Here is a 25887-nt window from a genome sequence, read left to right as displayed (position 1 = left end):
TTTGGCTGTTTTTTTTTTACACATACATGTATCCAGTGTGATTTAATGGACGTGTTCTGTGATCTAAAACATCCAATAATAGAGACCTGGAGTGAAGGTGTGAGTTTAAATCAAATTTCTGAATTTGAAATGTGTGTTTTCATCAAGAGAAATAAATTAGTAAACAATGTTAAGTTAAAAAAGTAAAGTGACATGAACATCAGCTCAAATGTATAAAAGAGAAGGTTATTTCAAGTGGAAGAAATTGAGAATAAAATAATTATTTTTTACTTTCTTCAGTCAGGGATTGTAAATGGCAACATTACCAATAAATGTTGCTACATTTTACGCACTGTAACTTTAAGTCATGATTCTATCAAATGTCAGACTCTTGATTTAAAATTATGACTACAAAACATGAAATGAAACTACACTACATTTTAAATCAGTGCAAATTAAAGTACATTTTAAAAAACAACGGGAAAATATTGACTTTTTCATCATTTCAAAGTTAAAATGAATAAATAAAATGAAGTTAAAGTTCAGAGTGAAGTCAAAATTACAATATTCAAACAGAAAATCCAATACATAACAAATAAATCAACACATTTTAGTGAAAATAATGAGAACGAAATAGAATATTTTCTAAAAAGTTAAATGAATTATTTTTTACTTGTTGAGCTTCTAAGTCAAAATTACAATTAATATCCAAATTGTGACATTTGACGTAAAATTTTAAAATTCTGTGATGGAAAATATGATTTTCAAGTCACAATTCTGACATTTTGTTCAAGTCAGGCCAGTGATTAAAAAGTAAAAGGTTTTCCTTCAAGTTATTACAAAACGAAAAAACAAAACCATTAGATTTGTGACATCATTGAGTCTCGACCGCCTTTGAGTCTCCATACAAACCTGAGGAATCTGCTCCTGCTGCTCATGTTTGTATGTTTGTGCCAACAGAAGATTCCTGTTCCCTCCTCCTCATCAGCAGCAGTCTCACAGAGCCAGGTGGGTCCTGGGTGATTTCTGAGGTGGTAATTGTCCCGACGCTTTCGGCGGATTGTGAGGCCGGAATCCTGCAGAGAAGAGAAAAGCAAAACAGATTTCTAGGCTCAGTGCTCCACATGGTTTCTGCTTTAAACCCGAGAATGTGGAGGATTCACGAGGTCAGGTCATGTTTCACTTTGTCTGCAAGAATGAATCGACTTGTGTGATTGTCAGTCACTCACTTTGACTTCTGTGATCTTTCAGTGTCTTCATTTTGTCAAGGTTTTCTGGTTGCTTTGCCCCAAAGAACAGAGAAGTCATTAAAAATGTTGTATTTTTGGAGAAAAATGGGAAACAATGATCAGGATCTTTCTTTTCGTCCATTGAATGGACCAGAAAATACAGAAAATAATTGACAGACTACATTTTCTTTACTTCTTTTCTTTTCTTTAGAGATAAATGTGTTATTTGATCACGAGACAGTGGATCTGAGATACAAGTGTCATTCAGAGGAAGTCGGGATTGAATATCCTGAATAAAGTTGAAAAAAAGTCAACTTCCTGCAAAGAAAGCCCTACACTGATCTTTATTGCCAAGGTTCTGTCAAGTTTTGAGTTTGAAATAACAATATAATAAATATAAAATAATAAAAATGGACAAAAAAAAGGGTGAAACAGCCCTTTGATGATGGAAAATAATCGTTCTTTTCAGACTTCACCATTTGTTCGTGGAGTCTGGAGAAAAAGCAAAACAAACACACAATTTACCCACTTAACAAAAGACTCAACTAATCAAATCCATTAGCTTAACTCTAAAATATCTTGTTTTTATTACGTACAGCCTTTTCTGAAAGGACTATGAGGTTTGTGTCACACATAAATGAATCACTCACCTTTAAAAAGGACACAAAATATACTTTTTTTCTTCACTCCTTTTCAGAGATAAATGTGTCACGTGATCATCAAACAGCCGCTCTGAGATACACGTCTCATTCCCAAAACAGAAGTTGGGATCGGAAAAAAAAAAAAGGAATATAATAATAAATAATAATATTAGTTGACTAAGAAAATAAAAGCCCCACGCTGCTCTTCACCAAGTTCCTGCAAATTATAACATTATATAAGTGTGATGAGTAAACTATCTTCAATAAAAAATAAGAATATGAGAATGTGAAACAAACACAGCATCACAAGGATCTAAAGTTTATTTTTCACTGAAACAGGCCTTAAAGGGGAAAGGCCTTGATGAGACGAACAAAACCCGACGTTACTCACCTGTCTAGCACATTCCTGGGTCACTAAATCTAGCAATGTCAGTTTGGCTTCAGATAGCCTCCAAATGGCCTGAAACATGCTCCTGAGTGGTTTTTGTCAGGTACATGTTGGACCTGGCACTTGGTGAAATTTTCGCATTGAATGGCGATTTTCAATCGGCCATAACTCCGCCCGCCAACGTTTGGGAGACTCGACTCCTAGTGCATTGGAAAGCCCGTGGCCACATTAGGGGGTACGACAAAAATTCAAGTCAATCCGAAAAAGTCAGATTTTGACGGTTTTTGGGAAATAACTCAAAAACTACACGTTTGGTCATGGGGTGTTTTAGGCTGGCTAAGTGCGGCTCCTCAAGACGCATCCTTCGACACCTACCTCGGCTTTCTAGCACCTTCCTAACTCGAGATAAGTCCAAAATGACCGAAGAATTTTCGGTCATTTTTCCATATCTCGGCTTCCTTTTGTCCTACAATCACGGGGGTTTCACCAGGGGCTCCGGAGGGTGCCTAAATGGGGGGGCGGACGTTGGTTTGGAGTCGATCCGACACTTCGTTCAAAAGTTATTCGCGGAATGACCGCAAAATGGTGGTTTTCATCCCTATACCTAACCCCTAACCCTTACCCCTAACCCTAACCCTACCCTGCCCAAAATGGTGGTTTTCATCCCTAACCCTAACCCTAACCCTAACCCTTACCCCTAACCCTAACCCTTACCCTAACCCTTCTGGCATCTATGGAAAGGCCTTGATGAGACGAACAAAACCCGACGTTACTCACCTGTCTAGCACATTCCTGGGTCACTAAATCTAGCAATGTCGGTTTGGCTTCAGATAGGCTCCAAATGGCCTGAAACATGCTCCTGAGTGGTTTTTGTCAGGTACATGTTGGACCTGGCACTTGGTGAAATTTTCGCATTGAATGGCGATTTTCAATCGGCCATAACTCCGCCCGCGAACGTTTGGGAGACTCCACTCCTAGTGCATTGGAAAGCCCGTGGCCACATTAGGGGGTACGGCAAAAATTCAAGTCAATCCGAAAAAGTCAGATTTTGACGGTTTTTGGGAAATAACTCAAAACCTACACGTTTGGTCATGGGGTGTTTTAGGCTGGCTAAGTGCGGCTCCTCAAGACGCATCCTTGGACACCTACCTCGGCTTTCTAGCACCTTCCTAACTCGAGATAAGTCCAAAATGACCGAAGAATTTTCGGTCATTTTTCCATATCTCGGCTTCCTTTTGTCCTACAATCACGGGGGTTTCACCAGGGGCTCCGGAGGGTGCCTAAATGGGGGGGCGGACGTTGGTTTGGAGTCGATCCGACACTTCGTTCAAAAGTTATTCGCGGAATGACCGCAAAATGGTGGTTTTCATCCCTATACCTAACCCTAACCCTAACCCTTACCCTAACCCCTAACCCTAACCCCTAACCCTAACCCTTACCCTTACCCCTCTAACCCCAACCCTAACCCTAACCCTAACCCTTACCCCTTACCCTAACCCTAACCCTACCCTTACCTACCCTAACCCTAACCCCTAACCCTAACCCAAAATGGTGGTTTTCATCCCTATACCTAACCCTTACCCTTACCCTTACCCTAACCCTTACCCTAACCCTAACCCACCCGACAGCAGCCTGGATTCGGCCCCAGTACTCCTCAAATTAATTATTAGGTTCATCCCCAAAATTATGAAATAAATCAACTAATTAATTATTATTAATAATTATAATTAATTACAATAATAATGATGATGTATGTAAACACTTGATGATTGATGTGATTGTAAACATTCTTCTGTGTTTAATCTGTGAGTATAAATGAGTCTTTAAAAGTTTGATACTATTCTTTATACAAACTGTTCTCTTCAGTGACACACAGGATTCAGTTAAATACATAACACACTTGTACGTCTCCTGTCCCTGGGGGGGACATTGTTTTGAAACTGAACCTATTATTTCTATCATTTCTCCTGACAAAATGTCCTCTCACTCAATGTGAAGATTTATAAAGTTCACAGCTGTTACAAATTCATGAAACTTCAGGGCAGTAGGTGGCAGTGTGTACCTGTGATGGTGTTGTATGGATGTTTAATAGCAAATGTGAGCTGTTCATCTTTGTTTACAGGTTGACGAGGACAGAGTAACATTTTACAAAAAGACAGAAGATTCAATGTTGATGTATTTATTGAGCACTTGACAAAAAACATATATAGTTAGATATTTGCTGTTTATATACTCTTATGTCTCTCAGGTGCAAAAACATTATTTTTGTCCACCAGATGGAGACAAAGTCAAATGACTGTAAGGGTGTTTAATTGAGTGTCTTTTTTGTGTCCATTAACAATATTACAAAAGTACACATACCAGAATCAATCACATCTTTTAACCCTTAAACACTGAGCATATCGCTGACCACACGCTGGCACAAGCACACTTTGCGTTACCGTAGTTACACCACAGTTTCTGAAAGCTGAGAAGTGGCACATCAAAGTCAACATGTGGTTATTACACAACAGAACTGAACCCAGATGCATAACCCTAAAGAAGGAAGGTTTCCTCTGATCTAGATGGTGTAGAAGGCACATTTACTAAAATGTGTCCTCTTTTGCATGCATTCACAAATACACCAACATTTTGTCTTATTCACATTTCATTTTGTTATTATCTGCCCACAGGTCACTGTGTCACTTCACAAGAGTATCCATATGAACAGCTTTATGTAAAAGTCTTTGTGGCGGAATAGGAGGAATTGGCTGGGCAGGTTGCTGCTGGTTACATCCATAATATAAGTGCATATAAAATGCTTATTCATACACACTTAGGTACTCTCCATCACACGGCTTCAATTCATTCTTCTCATTTGTACTCAGCAGCAGCATGCACATGAGTCGGCACAGGATAAAGGATTACAGAGTTTCAGAGTGGATAAATCCCCATGTGGAGAGGTGATGAGTCAGGTAGATCAGCATGTGTGTTAGAGGAAAACAAGGGTCTTGGCTTTAGTGAAAGCTTCATTGAGGTAACACTGACTTTTCTGTAGCTGTATCTGTCTGTGCCTTGGAGGATAATCGCTTCCCATTCAGTGTTTTTGCAGCACCTCAAATGTTCATATGAGTTCTGGTGGGTAGTTCAGGTTTAAACAGTAGACAAGTCCAAAAAATTGCATTGAACAAGGTGCATCAGCATCCAGCTCTGAAGGATCAGGTACTGTACAGACAGTTAGTAAGGTGAATGCTTGTACACATCCCTAGTATTGGTGAGATCTCATTGATTCTATTTAGAATCAAGGGTTAGGGTTAGGGTTAGAATATTAGGTTAGAATATCTATTTAGAATCAATGAGATAAATAGAATCAAGTTTCCGACGCAGTCTCTTCAGCGTCTTAATACTTAATACTGATCACGGGTTAGAATTTCCTTATTATTATACCTGACTCTGAAGTACCGCTTAATCGATGGCCATCGACTATAGTACTTTGATATTTTCTAAATGAATTTATTTTTATGCAGGTTTTTTTTTTTTTGCCTAAACCCGAACTCTAACCCTTTTTTTGTATATTTGACTGCCACTTCCCCATTTAATTGTATCTCTCCATCATTATACAAGTTTAAGCCTACTCCATGGCTGACCAATTGCAATACTACTTTCATTATTCCCTTAATTTCTTGACATTACAGACAATATTGAACACCGAACACAAGTAAACTTGGACCTTAAGCTGGTATGTGTATTCTTATGTGTGTAATGCTGGAGGTTAGACATGTACATTAGACAACTCTTCTAAAAAATATAAATAAGATTTTTTTTCCATTCACTTTATACACATGTCCTGTTTCTCGAAGAAAACAAATAAAAAAAGAAAATGTGCTGTGATTGAATTTTAATCAGCTAACTTCTCATACTTGCTTACATGAATGCAATCATGTTACACATTTTCATGATAATACAAGTTTGCCTGTGTAATAAGTATGTAGTCTGCCATGTTCAAGATTTTGTCCTTGATGCATTAATAACGAGTGTGAATGTGTTGCACGCTTTCCACCACCAGATGGTGCATTTGATCTGGGGAAAAGAAAGTGGGAGGAGCTCAACATGGGAGGAGTCAAACATTGAGCTCCTCCTCCTCGATCTGCGGGCTGCAGTCAGGGGTACCTGCTACAACTTAGGTAGCTTGTCGACATGTTGTTTTTTGTTTTGTTTTTTTTAATATTATTTTCTTTATCCTCAATTTTGCCTACATTTAATGTCTTCCATTTTGTAGCTACCCCTTGTGCTGATGTGTCTATTTGAAAATTGCCTATATAGAGATTAACAAAAGTAGATCATAGCTTGTGTTGTTTTTAACTATGAATTTTCAGGTAAATTTAACTAATTTATTGTCATTATACGATATACAGTACAATGAGATTTTAAAATGTCACCTTTTAGTGCTTTTAAATGTCAAGCAGGTGTTATGGCAAATTTTAGCATTTAGCACTGTCCAATAATAGTCACTTATCGAGAGGAACCACAGCTAGCTAGTTGTCCCATCTATCATCATCATCATCATCATAATCGTCATCATCATCATCACAGTCCTCTATAGAGAAGAGCATAGCCTTTCTTCTTTTCTCAATCACATGTATCAGGGCGGCAACAGTATCTGCTGAGGGAGCGAGAGTGGAAGGAGAGAACATATTGTCACATTCAATTTGGATTTTGTCCTGAAGTGCATCTCCATCGGAGCACAGGAGACCGTCATTCCTTCCACTGGTAACCATGGACAGAGGACTTTCTCTCTGCTCCACCTTCTTAAGCTGGATTCCTTCTCTGATCTGATTTAGCAGTTCTGACTTGGTTTCATGTGAAGGCAGACGAGTGTCCCTGTTCTTAGTGACTGTGAACAGTGGAGGGGAATGAGGTGAAGGGCTAAGGGGCAGGGCAGGGGGTGAAGGTGTGCTAATACTGTATCTCTGCTCCACCTTCTTAAGCTGGATGCCTCCTCTGATCTGACTTAGCAGTATCGACTTGTTCTCGACTGAATTCAGGAGAATGCCTTGGTTTGGGGAAAGCGGTGAAGGGCAAGGAGATGGAGGAGTCGAGGGTATGCAATTGTCATCACTCTGCTCCACTTTCTTCACCTGACTGCCTTCTCTGATCCGTCTAACCAGCACAGATCTGTTTCCGATTGAGGATGGAGTGTTGTCCACTCTGCTACTAAATCTGGACAGTGGAGAACAAGGGGATGGCGATGAAGAAAGTCTGTCGCTCTGCTTCCCCCTCTTCCGCTGGATCCACTTACTGATCCGACTGAGCATTGTCAATTTGTTCCTTGGTGAGGGCAGAGTACTGTCCCCTCTGCTAGGAAATGAAGATAGCAGAGGACAAGGGAATGAGGGGCCAGAATGAGGTGGAAGTAGAGGTACTAGATTACAGCCTCTCTTCTCCATCTTGTCCCACTGGATAAACTCGATCTGACTGAGACGTCTTAAGCTGTTCTGAGGTGAGGAAAGACTGTTGTCCCCTCTGCTAGTAACCGTGGACAGCAAAGGTGAAGGATGTGGATGGCCAGAAGACGAAGAAGGAAGAGGTATGGCCGTGCTGTCTCCTTGTGCCAGTTGCTTCATGTTAATATACTCTCTCATCTCACTCAGCAGTGCTGACATGTTCATGTGAGAGGGTTGACTGCTCTCCACTCTGCTAGTAGCCTTGGAAAACGGTGACGCAGTGGGTAGATGCCTAGGATTCAGGAGAGCTGAAGGATCAGATACACTGGCGCTGGTTCTCTGCTCCCTTTTCTTCAGCAGAATTCCCTTTCTCATCCAACTGAGCAATGTTGACTTATTTCCAGGGGAGGACAGCCTGCTAGTTACTGTTGACATCAAATGTGAAGGCTTTGGAAGGCCTGAAGACAAATAAGGAAGAGTGGCACCAGTGCTGTCTCCTTGCTCCAACTTCTTTGTATTGATAAATTCTCTCATCTCACTCAGCAGTGCTGGCATGTTCGTGAGTTGATTGGTCTCCCCTCCACTAGGAACCATGGACAACAGCGAAGGAGTGGCTAGATGCCTGGAAGATAGGGGATCTGAAGGATCAGATACGCTGGAACTGTCTCTCTGCTCCACTTTCTTCAGCAGGATGTCCTCTCCGATCCAACTGAGTAATGTTGACTTATTCCCAGATAGGAACAGACTATTGTCCTCTCTGTTATTAACCCTGGACAGCAAAGGTGAAGGGTAAGGATGGTCAGAAGCCAAAGAAGAAGGAGCAATGCCAGTGCTGTCTCTTTGCTCCACCATCTCTCTCATCTCACTCAGAAGTACTGACATGTTCCCATGTGAGAGTTGCTCTCCCATCTGCTGACCATGGGCAATAGTAGGTAGATGCCTGGTAGGCAGGGGAGCTGAAGGATCAGGTGCACTGGTACTGTCTCTGTGCAACACCTTTTTCAAAAGGATGCCCACTCTGATCAACTTGTTTGAGTGTGTTAAGGTAGATTGCTCTCCCCTCAGCTAGTAACCATGGACAGCAAACAAGAAGGTGGAGGCATGAGCATGTGGAGGTGGAGTCAAGTATATGCTCAGACTATTCTTTGTCTTTTGTATTTTGCATCAGCTGGTACTGGTTTCCAATATGCATCAGGTGCAACAACATAAAGGTGCTCTTCAAAACTTCAAAGAACATAGTTTGGAATATTCTGAGCTAGAGTGGATGACATCAAAGCCACTCTCCTGAGCATTAGACGTGGAAAAGAAGTCTTCCTTTTCTTTTAATGATTTCTTATAGGCTGTACACTGACAGGTGTAATGCTTCCCTTCATTGAAAAACACCGAGAAAAAAACACAGAAAGGAAAAATTAAAGAGGGAGAGGCTAAAAGAGAAAACTCAGGACAATTCAGAGACAGGCAATAATGCAACATTTTAGATTACACCACAACCAACCAACCAGTCTACATGCTTTCCCTGAAGATTGAATCTCAATACAACGTTCATGCGCACAGTTTACAATTTACACATTTGTTGCTGCTGCTTTACTGCCCATGTTTCCTTTCATTTGGACAGCTCACCCAAACCCTTTTCCCGAACTTAACTCCTGACAAGACGGAACAGCGAGGACTCAGACGCAGAGGTCTTTTAATAGTCTTTATTGACACTCTTAACAATTCTCAAGGAAGGTCCTCTTTGCTGAGGAAAAACAACAGCGTGGCTATGAAAACCTATAGCAATTGGCGAGCGCAACGCTCTACATGAGAAACGTTGCGGAACTATAAACGTGGAACAAAAAATCACTCCGAAGAGGAAACAAACTTAGACTATGATTATCATAAAAAAACTCGCCAAACAGAGGAAAAACAAGGCTTTAAGCACTTCAAAGAGAAAACAAACTCAAGGCACAATCCTAATGATTGGCGATCCTTAACTAATTAAGAATGAAAACAAAACGCAATCTAAATGATTGGATCTAAATAGTTAAAGGTAAGTCACAATCCTAATGATTGGAATTCCTAAAGAGGCTATGAAAATTAACCAACAAAAAACTCTCCCAAGGAGAAAAAATAAAAGGGCTATAAATCTGAACTAAGGAATCAGCTATCAGGCTATGATAAGAAAACATACAAAATAAATCATCGCTCACAAAGAGGATCAGAAACTTGAGGATTCAGTGGCTGTGACGAGGAGCTCGGGTGATCAGGCATTGGCGATGACACACTGGCACTGAAACAAAGAAGCAGAGAGTTTTTAAAGTGCACATGGCTTGATTGTCTGCAGGTGTGTGTAATCAGGCCGGCAGGCCGGCAGAGGAGGGGGCGGGGCAAGCTGCCGGAGTGACAACTCCAATTCAAACCTTGAGGTTCTGCCGCATTAGGACTGGGTTTGGAACTCCATTAGGACTACTAGTCCTGACAAGGTCAGTGTTAATGTCAGTGGAGGCAACACACACACACGCGCACACACACACATATGCTTAAAACACAAAAGACTTCATTCTTAATCACTAAAATGACTTACAAGCAGATATTGTTCCATCATTCACTTAACCAAATATATTATCACTGTAGAGCCAGTATCAGGCTGAACAAACACTGGATGTGGGGGGTGGAGTGGCTCAGTGGTGACCGGTACCCTGTCTGCGAAAGACATCATGGTCACAAGTTTGACTCCACCCCTGGCTGATTGTACGCAATCCCATTGTAAGTCGCTTTGGATAAAAGCGTCTGCTAAATGACATGTAATGTAATGTAATGTGGATTCAAAAGCACAACTCAACAACAGTCTCAGGGCCCGGCCATACGGAGGCAGTGTTTTCGGACCTGAAACAGTATTTTACTACAGCGTTTTGAGTCGTTTCAGGAATATCCATGTGGACGGCGATATTTCCTGAATTGATACCATCTTTACAGGGATATTTTTGAAAAAGGCAAAAAAAAGATTGTTTCTTGGGATGGGTGGCCTCAGTGTGAAGAAAAAACACAAACAAACAAAAACAGGTTTCCAAAAGCTCAAGGCAAAAAACATACAAAATACAAAAGAAAGGCAACTAGTAATTAATCTTTAGATAATGAGAAGGTTGCTTACAGGTGGAGGGATAACCATAAAAAAGTGAAGCACATCACGGCGGGGCAGAGGAGGGAAACTTTACAGGAAGCAGACTCTGAAATGAGGCAATGGTACTTATTTCAAAATCAAACTGGAAATTATTTTTTTTTTACTTCTTTTGCATGCGAGTGATGACACATATCAGTGTCCTTGAGGGAAAATGTGGTGAATTTAAGTTGAGATTTTAGTTGGAGTGAAAACACAGCTGAGAGCAGCCCAGTGTGTGTGTTTGAGAGAGAGAGTATGCAGCCGCCGCTCGATCCTGTCAAGTTGTACAACTGCTGTTTTATTTGGTTGCGTTTGTGTGTGTGTTACTACAGTGAGGACGATACAGCTCTGCTTACTCACATGAAGAGAACCTACGATAAAAAAGACGGCTCTTTCATTGTCTCCGTTACCGCATGTTTCCCTTTTGAAATCGCACCCTTTTGTCATTATGAGGACATAACAAAATTTTGCAGTGACTCCCGGCTTATAAAACTAACAATAAAAATAACAAAAATAACAAAAGACTTAAACACTTAAATAAGACACAACGAAATGTAAAACACACACACAAAAAAGGCCTCTAGGCCACAAGGGGGCCCCTATCAAGTGTTTGGGTTTTGTTTTTAAGCATATTAAATAAGTTACATGATTGAATGAATAGAAACTTCAGTAAACCATTCTTAGTGTTTCACTTTGAATATGAAAGTTTAAAATAAATCATTGATCCAAGTGCCCTCTAAGGTTAAAAGGTGTTTGGTTTGGTGTAAATAGCAACTATATTAATACAGGGGTCTACCAAGGGCCTAAGAAGTCTAGAGGGGAGCCCCAAAACATTGTTGGCATGTGAGCAAGGATGGATTACTGAATGAGCCAACCGGGCTTAAGAGGTAAAGGGGCCCTGAAGCCCAAGCCCAAGTCATTACCTTAATAAGTCAAAAGCAAAAGGCTATGAATCTGAACAAATGTATGTATTGCCCTTCTATAGCCTTTCTATAAAATGGACCCCCCTTCCCATATGCACCCACTCTTGAAAAAATAGGGAGGTCCTTATGCATCTGTGCCCAGGGGAAGAGTAGTTCATAATCTGTCTGTATTAATACAACTGATAATGTAACATTATAGTGTGGCGTGTCAATAATCGTCAAGCACAGGTGACTATGCATGGTCGGAGGAGGGGTCCCCAAGTGAAATTCTGCTTAGGGCCCCCTAAAGGCTTGGGCCGGCCCTGTGTTTGTGTATGCAAGTGATTTGTGAGTGTGGCCTTTTTTCTGGTTCACACTCCTGAGCATTGAATTGAATGCCTTTATTGTCATTATACAGCAGTACAATAAAATTGGAGCATCACCAACATCAGAGCAAAAGATAGTCAGTGTAAAGAAGAAAGGGTCCAAAGATGTGCAGTTTCTCTAAAAGTAAACTATCACACTTGCTGCTGGCAGTACAGATGCCTCACAGGAGCAGTGACATGTTGACATTGGCAGTTCAGCAAGTTTTCCATAGGCTGGAACATTTAAATGAAACTTTCCATCTTTTACCTTTACCTAAAACTGTAAATCAATCTAGATATAAAATAAAGAATATACACTATAATAGTCCTAATATAAATATATTGATTTAATTTGAAAGAGAATATCATTGAATTAGTGAATTTGTCATCAGATGATATTTTTCATTGGCCCAGTTCTTTTTGGACTAAAATAATGGACAAATATGAAAAGATTAAATCAAGGTTTTTTTTCCTCGATTGAAGACACATTTCTTGAAAGCTGCTCTCCTTTTCTCTAAACTGTGAACATAAAACCCAATTTTCAAGCTACATTCGCAAAACCTCAGACACTTCTTGCAAAACTAAAATTTCACCTCAAAACAGCTTAATCTGTGCTCTAAACTGAACTATGTTGTCAAATCGTGCCCCAAGTCAATCAAAATTAAAAACACTGCTGAACAGTAACTAAACACTACGTTGAAAAATAGAAAACACAATGCTCAGGACATGAAGCTGGAGAAATAAATGTAACCCTTGTTCACGGTAGGCTAAATGTATGTTGTAAAACAAAAAACCTGTGCATTTAGCACTAGTACAAAAGGACAAAAAAACAGAAATCTTGTGCATTTACACGTAGCACAGGTAATTCATATACCTTCGAGTGGAAGGTCTATTCTCTTCTCTAAATCTTCGGGTTATGGTGGACACAAAATCTACTGATGTTTGGTTTTACCCTTTATCCGGCCTCCCTCATGCTCCTACCATGGACAAGAACATGGTCAATCACAGTAGCTCTAATTTCATCATATATTACTGTTCTTTGGCTTTGCTGACCACCTCGACCTCCTCTCACACAAACTCTTCCTCTCAGATTTCTATCCATTGTAGGGCCTTACAAACCAGTGCTCTCTGAACTGGCTTATATGTTCCCTCACATCATTAGCCACATGTGTGATTAATTTTGAGTTGTTGTGTTCAAGTGGTGACACCTGTGCTTTAATTGTGTTTGACTTTTGTCACCTGTGCTCACCATTATGCAGCACGGGTTCATCACAATGAAAATGTGTTGGCAAGTTGTGTCTAAAAAGTGCTTATGGTTTTGTGATTGATTTAATCAGTGGGTTCAGGCAACTGAGCATTTGGTTCAGACAGTAGGGTTTAGTGTTTTAGCAATTGAGAAAAACTGTAAGATGAATATTCACTAATTCCTTCCTCTGTTTCATGACATATTCCATGACATATAGAGTTTTTGCAGTTTGTTTGGATTAGTATGAAGAAGGAGACAAACTGTTAGTTTTCACCTGTTCGCAATAAAATTATTTAAACTCATGTTATTAAAACATGTTTTTAATTCTCTGCTGCTTCCTTGGATTCCTGTCAGTTTGGTTTCATGTGATCAAGAGATCAGTGTTGATCTGAGAGGGGAAAAAATGATGGGAAGGGTGTGTAACACTCTAAGGTTTGGAAACAAAAGTTAAACAGAAAATTATGAGATGCAGCACATTAGTTATATGAAATGTTCTGCATAAAATCAAATAACCAAACACAAATATTTACTTTTGCTAAAAGCATGTATCAGTCATCCAAGTCATGGTTACATGCAAAAAAGATAGATACAGACACACAAACACAATAAAAAAAAAACTAAAGATTAATGACATATGAAAAAATAAAAACATGTATAAATTGGAGTTACTTAAAACCCAGAAATACAGGGGGGAAAAGTGTCATGTTTTAATTTAAATAAGCTATTGACTCATGCTGTTATATTTCTTTTGGCAGAGAGTTCAAAGGTGTCATTTGTGGCATTTATAAATTTTTTCTGAGTCCATCTTAACCTTAACTTATTACAGATTGGTTATATGCAATTTAAGATCTGATTGTTGCTAAAAAAAAAAAAAAAGACCAGTTTTGGTTTGATTTATTTCCCTTTTATTTAATTATATTCAAGGTTTTCCCCAATTTATGTACTAACTCATTTTATTCCATTCCAATCCCATTCAACTTTATTTATAAAGCCCTTAAAACAACCACAGTGAGCCAAAGGTCTATACAGAAGAAGAAGAAATAAAACCCATGATAATTAAAAGACATAACAGTTCACACAAGGAATGAAATACATATAAGTTACTAATAAAATCAATTCAAGGAGAGATAAATGAGTTAAAAAAAAGATAAAGTTTTAGACATGTTAAAGTGGTTTATGATATAATATATACATATATGCACACACATATATACATCATTATACCATATAAAATACATTATATTTATATAATCTAATTTATATAATTATATATCATTTATAAATCTCACTTACAAACTTTTAGTTTGCATTTTAGAAAAAATGGTGGTAGTTAAAAGCAAGCAGCAATTTAAATATGAAATATGTATAACTCCTCCCCTCTTCTGATGTGAACAAATAAAAAGGGACAAACTCTTGTGTCTCGTCACCATTTTTGAACAGTTTCAGAAGCAACAATGGTTCATCATCACGTGGCTGTTCTGGCACTCTTCGTTCTCCTGCTGCTTTTTGGTGAGTTTACTAGAAACACAACTGCAAATGCTTGAAACTCGTATTTGAACAGTTTTAGTAACGCTTAAAACAGGGCGAGCCAAAGCCTTTTACTGAATTTGATTTTGAGGCCCCTCCCACCACCTCAGAGTAGCCAGTGCTTGACTATTATTGATACGAGTGTAAAACTATAAACTACATTAAATGTAGTTGTATTATTGACATCAAATCACATTCAAGTGTGTGGCTCTACTGAAGAATCTTCAACTCTCAAATAAAACTAATTTAAGCTCAACACTATTTCTATAGGGGCCACATGGTGGTGTAGTGGTTAGCACTCTCGCCTTGCAGCGAGAACAAGGGCCTTTCTGCATGGAGTTTGCATGTTCTCCCCATGTGTGTGCGTGGGTTCTCTCCGGGTTCTCCAGCTTCCTCCCACAGTCCAAAAACATGCAATGTGGGGATTAGGTGAATTGGACACTCTAAATTGACTGTGTGAGTGTGACAGTGAATGGTTGTTTGTCTCTAGCTGTGTGTGGCCCTGCGATGGACTGGCGAACTGTCCAGGGTGTACCCCGCCTATCGCCCGATGTAGCTGAGATTGGCACAGCACCCCCCGCGACCCTCTGGTGGAGGATAAAGCGGTAGATGATGACTGACTGACTATTTCTATAGCAGCTGTTTAGTTTGCTTATGCTTTGGGCCTAATCTAATGTTTTGCTTTTGTGATTACAGTTGCAGAGGATGAGGCTACGCTTTGCCAAGCGTTTCAGCGCAGTGTCTGTGCCTCTGTGTGCGCCTCTAATGAAGCCACTATACACGGTTCTATATTCTGCCCTGCTACCCAAAAGTAAGTTGAGACGTACAGATATAACATTCAAATATTCTGTATATTTATTGAGCTTGTGTAATATAATCATATGTTATTTCTTGCATTTTTTTTTTTTTAATAGATGTTGTTTAACAGCTCCATGAAAATAATTCAGCCATGTCAAAATACCCACCCGAAATCAGATGATTGGATGGACGGATGTTAATGTTGTGGAGAATTTGGCTCTTATCTCTGCTGAATTTAAAATATTGAAGAAAAAAAATGTTTTCAGTATTTCAGTGCAGCGCGTAGGGCTGGGGTGGAATAAAAATATTCGCTTAATATCTTTCTTTCCCTGTATTTTTTCTTTACATTTTACTTTGGACTATTTGTCAGAATATAATATGGTTTGCACCTAAAACTATATCTGGCAGTATTTGGTTGAAGTAAACCATACACAGTGGTTGGCCAAGGAAACTTACTGTGGCAGATGAAGGACACATCATTCTTACAGCAGCGTCATCAACTGGTAGAAAACTGTAGGTCACTGTGAACTAGAAGTGTGGTCTGTTCAGATATAAGGTATATTAATATTAAATTATATGGACTTATTTTTCTCAATATACAATTCATAAGCCAAAAAAAGTTTGTGACAATGAGATTATTTTTTCAAGAGGATTTTGTCCAGTGTGTAAAGTGTAGAAATAATGCCAGTGTATGTCTATGTCAGTATCAATAAATGACTAAACATAAAAATATTTCAGTAAATAAAAGATACCAGAAGATATTAGTGATGTTCAAAACATCTTTTTATTTGACACTGAACATAACATAACATAACCCATGTTGTTCATGTGATGATCTATAAATGCTCGATGATTAAAAGCGTGTGATAACATTGCCCCAATTAATATGGTATAATATAGTATCACATTTATGCAATATAATGATCACGTTTATAATTTATTTCAGTCTCCCCCCGACGTGTTTTTAATTAGTTGTTTGTCTTTATTATTATTAGTATTATTATCATCATTATTATTATTATTGTTCATTTTGTTATTGGTACCTGTTTATTCATTCATTTATTTATTTATTTTAAACATCGGAAACGGAAATGTCGTTTTACGGATATGACGTAACGGAGGCTCTGGTCTCTTATGGCAGAACATCAACAGCCGTCGGCAAGACGCTAACTTCTGCAAACTTCTACAAAGACGATTTAAAGTTGGATATCGCACATTATTCCTGCCGTGTAAGGCTTTCGTTTGTTTTGTTTTTTTTTTGTTATTGTCACAAATGTGGTATTACTGATGGATCCCAGACATGATATACCGCGGAGGGCCGCCGGTGGCGGCCGGGTCTCCGGGACCTCGTCCCCCGCGTTGGGCGCTCAATCGCGCCGCAGGAAGATGCCACCGAGACCCGCTGATTTTAAGCTACAAATTATCATCATTGGTTCCCGCGGCGTTGGCAAAACCAGCCTCATGGAGAGATACACAGACGACACTTTCTGCGAAGCTTGCAAGTCCACTGTAGGTGAGGACATACGACGTTTACGGACTTGTTTGGATGCCAACTTTTTATTATTGACATGTTCAGCAGGGCTCCGTCTACGTACTGGAAGGAAGTATACTTAAACTAAACTACCATGAGGTGGACGCTGTGAACATATATACTGTCACCTACTCTATTATGTAATGACTTGAGTATTGGTTAGACTTGCAGTTATAGTTGAAGCTAGTTGCAACAACCAGACTGCTAAAGCGACTCTTGCCTGACTGTGTTGCTTTGAAATGTTTCCCTCGTTTCCACACTCCACTTTGAGAGCAAAACAGCCATCGAGATAAATATCAGTTTCAGGTTTATTTGAACCATTCCTGGCTTCAGTTATGATAAGCTTATAACTTGAACAAGCAGATAACACTAAAAAAAAACACATATCAAGGAGCTCAATCTGATATTTAAAAAAAAGAGGTTACAGACACATACTGTTTACGGTTAAACAGTATGTATTATTGTATGTATTTTATTTTAATTTTAAATAGGAATGCACAACACTAGGAAACAGGTGAAATGCTATAACAATATTTGAAAACATGACTTGCTATAAGTAAACAAATAAGTGCACTGTGTTAATTTGTCCTGCTTAAGTTTCACTGCTAAGATATACCTAAAAAGTTAGTCACTGAAATACTGGAACAAAATGGTTTTGAGCATCTTACTGCCTGCCCCCTAAAAACATTTCCTGCTGCTGTAAACAAAAACATCCTCTAACATTTGGATTGTTCAAATAAATGTTTTCTTTGTCTCTAGTTGGAACACATTCTTTACTAATTCTGCTGCCCACCAAGTAGGGAAGAAAAACACCAGGAATACACTACATTTAATTGCATTGTTCAAGTAGTCTTTGTAATAGATATATCTGTTTATTACACATGTTGATATTGTGGTGATGATACATTTTCAGCCTTAATTCTTAAGCAATTAAACATCATTATTCATTGATCACTATATGTATCACTTTAAGTTTATAATCTATTAATCAGTTTGACAGTTTTTTGTTTTGTTTTTTTACATTTGAAATAAGTTCTTTGATTTTTCTCAGCTTCTTAAAAGTTAATATTTTCTGGTTTCTTTGCTTCATATAAGAAATACATGATTAAGACTGAATCATTTTGGTCTGTAGACAAAACAAGACATTTAAAGTTTTTTTTTATGGACCAAACAATTAATTGAGAAAATTATTGACAGATTAATAGATTATGAAAATACTCGTCAGTTGCAGGCCTACAAATATCACCTCAGAGTCTGTTTCTGTGGAAAAAGTGTGTGTAGTATCCTGGTTCATGTCATTATGTTGTGAGAGTAGCATCAGATCTGTGTCAAAATAATAGAAAATATCTATATGTGTTGTCTGCAAACAAATTAAGAAAAAAAATAATTCACAGGTAAAGAATAGATTGGGAGATATTTGTACATATTTTACACTGAGGTTTTCAAAACAGAATTGAACAAATAGTTCACAGGGCACAGTGCTGTCAGCCAATGGTGTCCGATCCCAAAATAGGTCCACGCAGGCAGCTGCTATGGCAGAGTTCCATTTTGTGCCTTGTCATTCACGTGACAGAGCTCAGAAGTTGTGTGTTGCAAATATTGTGCTCCTCTGATGGACTGTCACTCCCTCTGCCATAGCTAAAAATGTTGTTTTCTATTTTTGTAAAGTCTGTTTTCGTAGAGCATTGCTGTGACTTTGCACAGACAAAAGTAACTTGTTGATCGGTGTTTCCCAAACCTTGAAATGATGATGTTGTCAAATGTCTTGTTTTGTCCACAAACCATCATTATTCTGTTTTAATGATTTCTTTGTTATATGGAGCAAATAAACCACCCAAATATTTACCTTTACAATTAATTTAGTTATTGACCGCAGCTAATTGTTGCAGCCCTACATGTATTTACATGTAAATATGTTTGTGTTTGATTCCCCATGAAGGTGTTGACTTCAAAATCAAGACAGTTGAGCTGAGAGAGAAGAAGATCAGACTACAGATATGGTGAGTAATTGGACATAAGTCTCCACTTCCTTTAGTTCCTCTTTCTCCTCTGTCTCTCCTGTCCTGTTAACATTTATACATTTAACAGGTATAATTAAGAAATAGTTCAGAATATGTTGGTGTTGATTATTTTAGGTGCTGATAAGTCAAAATAGTTTTCAGATTTCTTGGCATAAAAGATGCAATCCACCAGTGTCCATATCACCTAAAAGTAGATGTGTGAGATTAGTCGGTAGTTAGTTGCACAGTAGCATGTCACTGGAGACAGAAGTTGCTTTCAGACATTTACTGTAATCTGAACCTTTTTGTCCAAAAGAGTCTGAAAATCCAAATTTCCCTCTGGACATTTTTCCTCTCAGACCTTTTGTCAGGTTTCCACAAAATGTCCAAGTGAGCGAATGTGAGAATATGGCAGGAAAATCTCCAGAACATTCACAGCGAGCACGATTTACTACTTTCTGTTCTGAACACATTTAACCCAGATGCCAAGAAAAAAATCCCCAGACCACATTTCCAGCATTAGTGTACTGTTATGATTAGGGCTGGACAATATGGATAATATATCTAGTGACATGAGACACGATATGGTCTTAGGTTTTGGATATCGTCATATCGTGATATGGTATTTTCCTGGTTTTAAAGACTGTTTATCTAATGCTGATAATCAAGTTTAAAAAATACGATGAATAATCGATTATTCTATAATAATGACCAATCCCTAATACAGATCATAAATAGTATATATTTAATTTTAGAGTGTATTTAATGTTGTCACTCTTTGAAAAGCACAAACATCTCAAAAGGAAACTTATCATGAGTCCAGAGAAACAACCTGTGTTCAGTTTTATATCCCCATATATCTCGTATATTGGGAATATAGCCTAGAAAAGCTCTTTTTCTGCTTGTTGTCTAACCTGCCCCATTTGTCATAATCCGTTAAGAATGTATTGATCATTGCAGCCATACAAATGACATGATTTTTTACATTTCATATCTAATGTGGCTGTAATCACAGTTCCCACTTGGTTCCTCACATACAAACTAAAATGTTATATAAATATTTTGTAAAACTATATGTCTATATCAGATACAAGATAATACAGTTTAACATGTCAAAATTGAGCAGTGGACTTTACATTAATAATATTTATTTAAAATGTCTTTCTCTAAATGTGGTTTGATCATGAATAAGTGTTTTGATTCACAGAAAAGTTAACTTTATTTAAACACAAATCTATTTGTCATAACCAACCATAATGAATAAAGAAAAGCTCAGGTGAAATGAATGAATATGAGTAATGTAATCAACATCTGTGAATGAGTTGAATGTGATGTAAATCCAGGGACACTGCTGGTCAGGAGCGGTTCAACAGCATCACATCAGCTTACTACAGAGGTGCCAAGGGAATCGTGCTGGTGTATGACATCACTAAACAGGAGACCTTCGACGACCTTCCCAAATGGATGAAGATGATAGACAAGGTAAAACAAAGCCATGGTTTTTCTTTTTCATATTATTCATTATAAATATGAATATTGATTATTATATAACATGCAGATTTACTACAATGTCGTTATAGAAATTACATCGTAGTTGTATAAACACAACATCACTGACTCAGAACTGTCCTGTATAAACTTATAACTTGATACAGTTGTTGTGTATCTGCTCCTGGTTTCTCTCTCCTGTCTCTACCTCACCTCACTCCCCCCATTTTTCCTTTCACCCCACATCTGTGAGTCTGGTTCTGTCAGAGATTTCTTTTTCTGTTAAAAGGGATTTTTTTTCTCTCCACTGAAGCCTAGTGTTTGCTCATTGTGTGAACTGTTGTGTTTCTCTGCTCTCCATGATGTTGTCTATGTGCAGAGACTTGAGATAATGTATGCCATGCTACGCTATACAAATAAAATTGAATTAAAAAAACAAAAATAGATTTGCGGATTAGGTAAATTGGACATTCTAAATTGACCATAGGTGTCAGAGTGTGAGTGAGTGGTTGTTTGTCCCTGTGATGGACTGGGGATCTGTCCAGTGTGTGACCCCACCTATCGCCCTATGCCAGCTGAGATCGGCACAGCATCCCCCGAGACCCTCATGTGGAGGATAAAGTGGTAGAAAATGGAAATTATTTTATCATTGTTTTAGGACAACTCTTAGTGGCATCATATTTTTGAGGCTCTCCTTATACTGCACAGCCAATTTTTACAGCATGAACAGATTTCATTTTAGTTATCAGGTGATCATTTCCTGTTTGTGTATCGTCTCCACTCTTTTTGTGTCAGTATGCCTCAGAGGAAGCAGAGCTTCTCCTGGTCGGGAACAAGCTGGACTGTGAGACCGACCGTATCATCTCCAGACAGCAGGGGGAGCGGGTGAGATCAACACACATGCATCACAGCTGTTCCACATATCACTGAACCATAGCTTTATGGTACCGGAAACCCAGTTTATTCTGTGCATGTGAGAACGTGTGACTACCTTACAACCATTGTATTTTGTGGAATGACATAAAAACTGGGGTTCGAGCCCAGGTTGGAACAAGGGCCTTTCTGCATGGAGTTTGCATGTGTGTGTGTGGGTTTTCTCGGCATTCTCCGGCTTCCTCCCACAGTCCAAAAATATGCAATATGGGGGATTAGGTCAATTGGACACTCTAAATTGACCATAGGTGTGAGAGTGGCCATCTATAAGTGGCCCTGTGATGGATAAAGCGGTAGAAAATTGATGGATGGACATAAAAACTGTATTATAGAATGAACTAATACAACAAAAGATATCACAAAAATGTATGATATTACATAATAATTACGCCACTATTTTTATTGCTGGGAAACTTGATCTGTTTTGCATATGTGTTCGGTGTGACTACTTCATGTTTCCACTCATGGCAGGTGTGGAATGACTAATAACATAAAACATAACAAATAACATAAAAACATTTATATATAAAACATTTTCAAGAGTTTACCTTTAGAATGAAGCATATCATAATGTATTTCTTTACAAAAAATAACAAATAAAAGCTATTTTTATTGTACGGCATTGTGGCAAAGGGTTTATATTGATTTATCAGGATATAAAGCTGCACACAGGTTTCTCTGGGCTCAGCTCTGGGCTCTGGGCCCAAGTGACAATACATCGTAATTACACGTCAAAATAAAATATCTACTGTTAGTGATCTGTATTACATGCTTAAAATACATTTATTACTTTTCCTTTTAGATAATACCTGGTTTATTTCTTTGGCTTTTTAATTTAAAATTAAGGAAATTTATGTGTGTTAAAAACAATTATATCACTATAAACTTTCCTGAAGCTTGTTCTCTGTTAAGTGACATCATTTTTCTCTTCCTCTCTTGTCACAGTTTGCCTCTCGAATAAGTGGAATGCGTTTCTGCGAATCTAGTGCCAAGGATAACTTCAACGTGGATGAGATCTTCTTAAAGCTTGTAGATGATATTCTTAGCAAGGTCAGTGTGTCATCTTTTCCACTTATTATTATTATTATTATTATTTTAGTAAAAATGGTATTGTATTTGAATTAAATGTGATTTCATCACAAAACTAAACCATATGTTGTTATTCCAGCTGCAGCAGTCTGCTGTGTTCTGCTTTGTTTTAAAGTGTTCATTTGATACCTTTAATGTTTTTTGTACACAATTCATGTTCACAAAGGTTTTTGCAATGTAACAGGAGCAAATACATTGTCACACATATCAAAACACAGTGTTTCTAGGTGAAGATAATGTGATGGTGGGTGTGTTAAACTCAGTTTTTAAAGAACTGCCATGTAGAACACAGGCACCACTCAACCGCTCCACCAGCTCTACTCGCCTCGACACGGTTTAGGTTGCATCTCCACTACAAAAAAAACCACCTAGTCATCACTGCACAGCTGTGTGAAACTGCGGTGACTTTGTTTTATAGGCGACACACACACACACAAACGAGTGACTAGGGACTTGTAAAGTGGTTGTTTTCAGTGTAACACAATCAAATCAGTTCATTAAAAATATTTATTCAGTACTTCCTCCATACACAGACTCCATCTGACACAGTCACTGGACTGAAACGCAGGGTCTGTGATGCTGGTCGCAATCAGCAATGCTGTCCCTAAATACACCAGACTGGAGATTAACCCACGTGTTTAGGATTGTTAAGTAGTTTTAACTGGTCTACAGTTCGGCACTGTTCGGCTTGATTTCTGTGTCGGACGTCTCCAGAGCACAGACTACATATTGTATAGATGCTGCATTCAATTTCAGTGTACAGTGTGAAATGAAAATGGTGTTGTGTTTTGTTGATCATATACTGTATTACTGTTGTCGTTGTATCACTCTTGAGAAAAGTTTAAGCACATACTGCTCTTCTGCCTACACTTTTTTTATTTTTGTTTTCATTCCCAACCATTATTTTGCTCTTTATTATACTGAACACTCAATAATTGTAATATTCTCCATGTTAAGCACTTTTTGTCCCTTTGCTTCCTGATACAACAGATGCCTCTGGAGGTTCCCAACAAGGAGCTTTCCAACAGTGTCCTGTCTCTGCAGCCTGAACCTGAAGTGCCTCCGGAGCTGCCCCCTCCTCACCTGCGCTGCTGCTGAGAGTGGTCCCCATCCTGCACACACACACACAGTGCACACATGCAGAGCACCAGTCTGGCCACCAGAGGGCAGGACATTGCAACAGTTTGGTATAATTCAGCACTGCTCCCTAAAACGCATGGACTCTCTTATAACCACCAGTATTATCTTCTTCCTCTGTTTATTCTCCTGTTCTCTAACTGCACACTAACACTTAGACCTGGTGAATCAACCACTTCCTGCCAGTCTGTCTCCACTTTACCCAGACTACCTCATTCCTCTGATTGTCAGGTGAGCTGTGGCCCCTCAGGTGTCTTTAAGGAGGAGAACGCTCTGGAAGCAGTTGCACATTTTCTATAGAGGGAGATTATTTTGGGGTAAACTCACCACTTGTTCTCTCTTTCTGTTTCATCATCGTCAAACACATATTATACACTAAAGATAGACATTGTCTGAGTCTTCCTCTGATGCTCTGTTATCTTTGAAAATTGACTCATTTAACACTGTTAAACTGATAAAGAAAGTAATGTGAATAAGACACTGCCACAAAAAACATTTTCTGATCATTTTAATCTGATTTAGGTTATATTAAGAATTAACAATTAGATAAAGACATGGATTTTATTTATGTTTATATATGTATATATATATACACACACACACACGTGTATTCAATTCAATTATGTATGTGTGTGTATACATATATGTACACACACGTGTATGTGTATGTGTATGTATATATATATATATACACACACAATGAGAAAACATAAATATTTTCGAAATCTTTCAAAAATGAAATTTTTTTTATTTATTTGGCAAATAAACTAACGAAACAATACTCACCTCCTCCTGAGACAGTTCGGGAGGCGAAGGCTCTCTATTTAAAGTTCGACTTAAAACATGGCATTTCTGTTTTTCGGCTGAAAGACTTTTAACACCAAAATACCATGACCGTAACAGCCTGTTGCGATGACGCATGCACGCCTGTCTTTTCCCGCTTAGAGTCTGGTCCAAGATCAATTTGGAACACCAATAAAACGGTTCCAACAAGACGTGGGTACACGGTGGAACAACACCTATTAAATGCTGGAAAGTCTCTTTGTCCAAAAGTGAAACTTAGCTGCATGCAGCACTGATTATGAACTCCCCGCGACATTCACTTCTCGCTCTTCTCGCCCCCATTGAGCAGTTAAGAGTTAAAGAGATCAGCTCATCTGATGCATCTGTTATTCCCTGAATTGCAACACTAAAGCGTCTTCTACACAAAGGTTGAGACGAGCCACAGAGTGAAAACAATGAAAATGCACTCTTAAGAGTCTGCCAATATGTTTTGCTAAGATCTACTCAGATCCCCTGTGCTTCATGGCGACTGTACTCGATCCTCGTCATAAAAATCATGACTTGGATGTGGGCACAAAGCTGCGTGTAGAGAAATGATGCGGGCTGCGTTGGATACAGAGAAGGGGGGTCATGCACCCTCGTCTGATATATTTGATAAAATCCTCCTAAATATTTTCAGAGATTCTTAATTGATTTATTCTTTGAAGCGTGAATATTAATCTGTACAATTGCAATGCCTTGACTTTAGTGAGGTAAGTACACACAGTCCCAGCCATAACAACAACATTTAAAGAAAAGAAAAAAAAAAAAAACAATGGTACAGAATTGGCATAATAATTTCTTTCTGGGTTTTGGTTTCTGGCCAAAGATTTTCATTTCGGTGCATCCCTAAAGTAAACTGAATTCACTTGTTATACCCATATTTGAGCTGGCTCACTGGGCTTCTTTGAAAAATCAGAAATTAATCAAGCATAACATTCAACCACTAAAACCACTTTTTTTCTGTTCAGGAATAAAAGTAAATAACTATGTGCTTTACTATTTTACTTTTTTTGTAAAACAGTATATTTAAAAATCATGGATAACAATTAGTAATTTTAGCATTAAAAAATAAATATATATGTATGCATACATACATATACACGTGTGTGTGTGTGTATGTATATATACAGTATTGTGCAAAAGTTTCAGGCACCACCAGCTCTGTTGTTTTTTTTCTGTCAAATTCTGTGATCATTGGAATTTGGAATGAAGTGATGCGACTTAAAGCTGCTCTTATATATTAGTGA

The 25887-nt window shown here is 38.4% G+C and overlaps 1 protein-coding gene and 1 long non-coding RNA gene across 2 annotated transcripts; both read left to right on the top strand.

Annotated features, from left to right (window-relative positions):
- Positions 1-14742: 14742 nt before the first annotated feature.
- Positions 14743-15955, top strand: LOC122779434. The gene is made up of 3 exons (XR_006361569.1): positions 14743-14821; positions 15536-15650; positions 15754-15955. It is a non-coding gene; the product is annotated as an uncharacterized LOC122779434 (long non-coding RNA).
- Positions 15956-16759: 804 nt separating this feature from the next.
- On the top strand, positions 16760-24419 carry rab12 (RAB12, member RAS oncogene family). The gene is made up of 6 exons (XM_044019255.1): positions 16760-17150; positions 19108-19168; positions 20512-20650; positions 21452-21541; positions 22535-22639; positions 23669-24419. The coding sequence occupies exons 1-6, from the start codon at positions 16925-16927 to the stop codon at positions 23774-23776; spliced, it is 729 nt and encodes a 242-aa protein (XP_043875190.1). The 5' UTR covers positions 16760-16924; the 3' UTR covers positions 23777-24419.
- The last annotated feature ends 1468 nt before the right edge of the window (positions 24420-25887 follow it).

The sequence above is a fragment of the Solea senegalensis genome, linkage group LG1, assembly GCF_019176455.1.
Source record: "Solea senegalensis isolate Sse05_10M linkage group LG1, IFAPA_SoseM_1, whole genome shotgun sequence".
NCBI classification, from domain to species: domain Eukaryota; kingdom Metazoa; phylum Chordata; class Actinopteri; order Pleuronectiformes; family Soleidae; genus Solea; species Solea senegalensis.
Note: the sequence above shows the minus strand (reverse complement) of the source record. Positions and strands in the feature narration are given on the sequence as shown.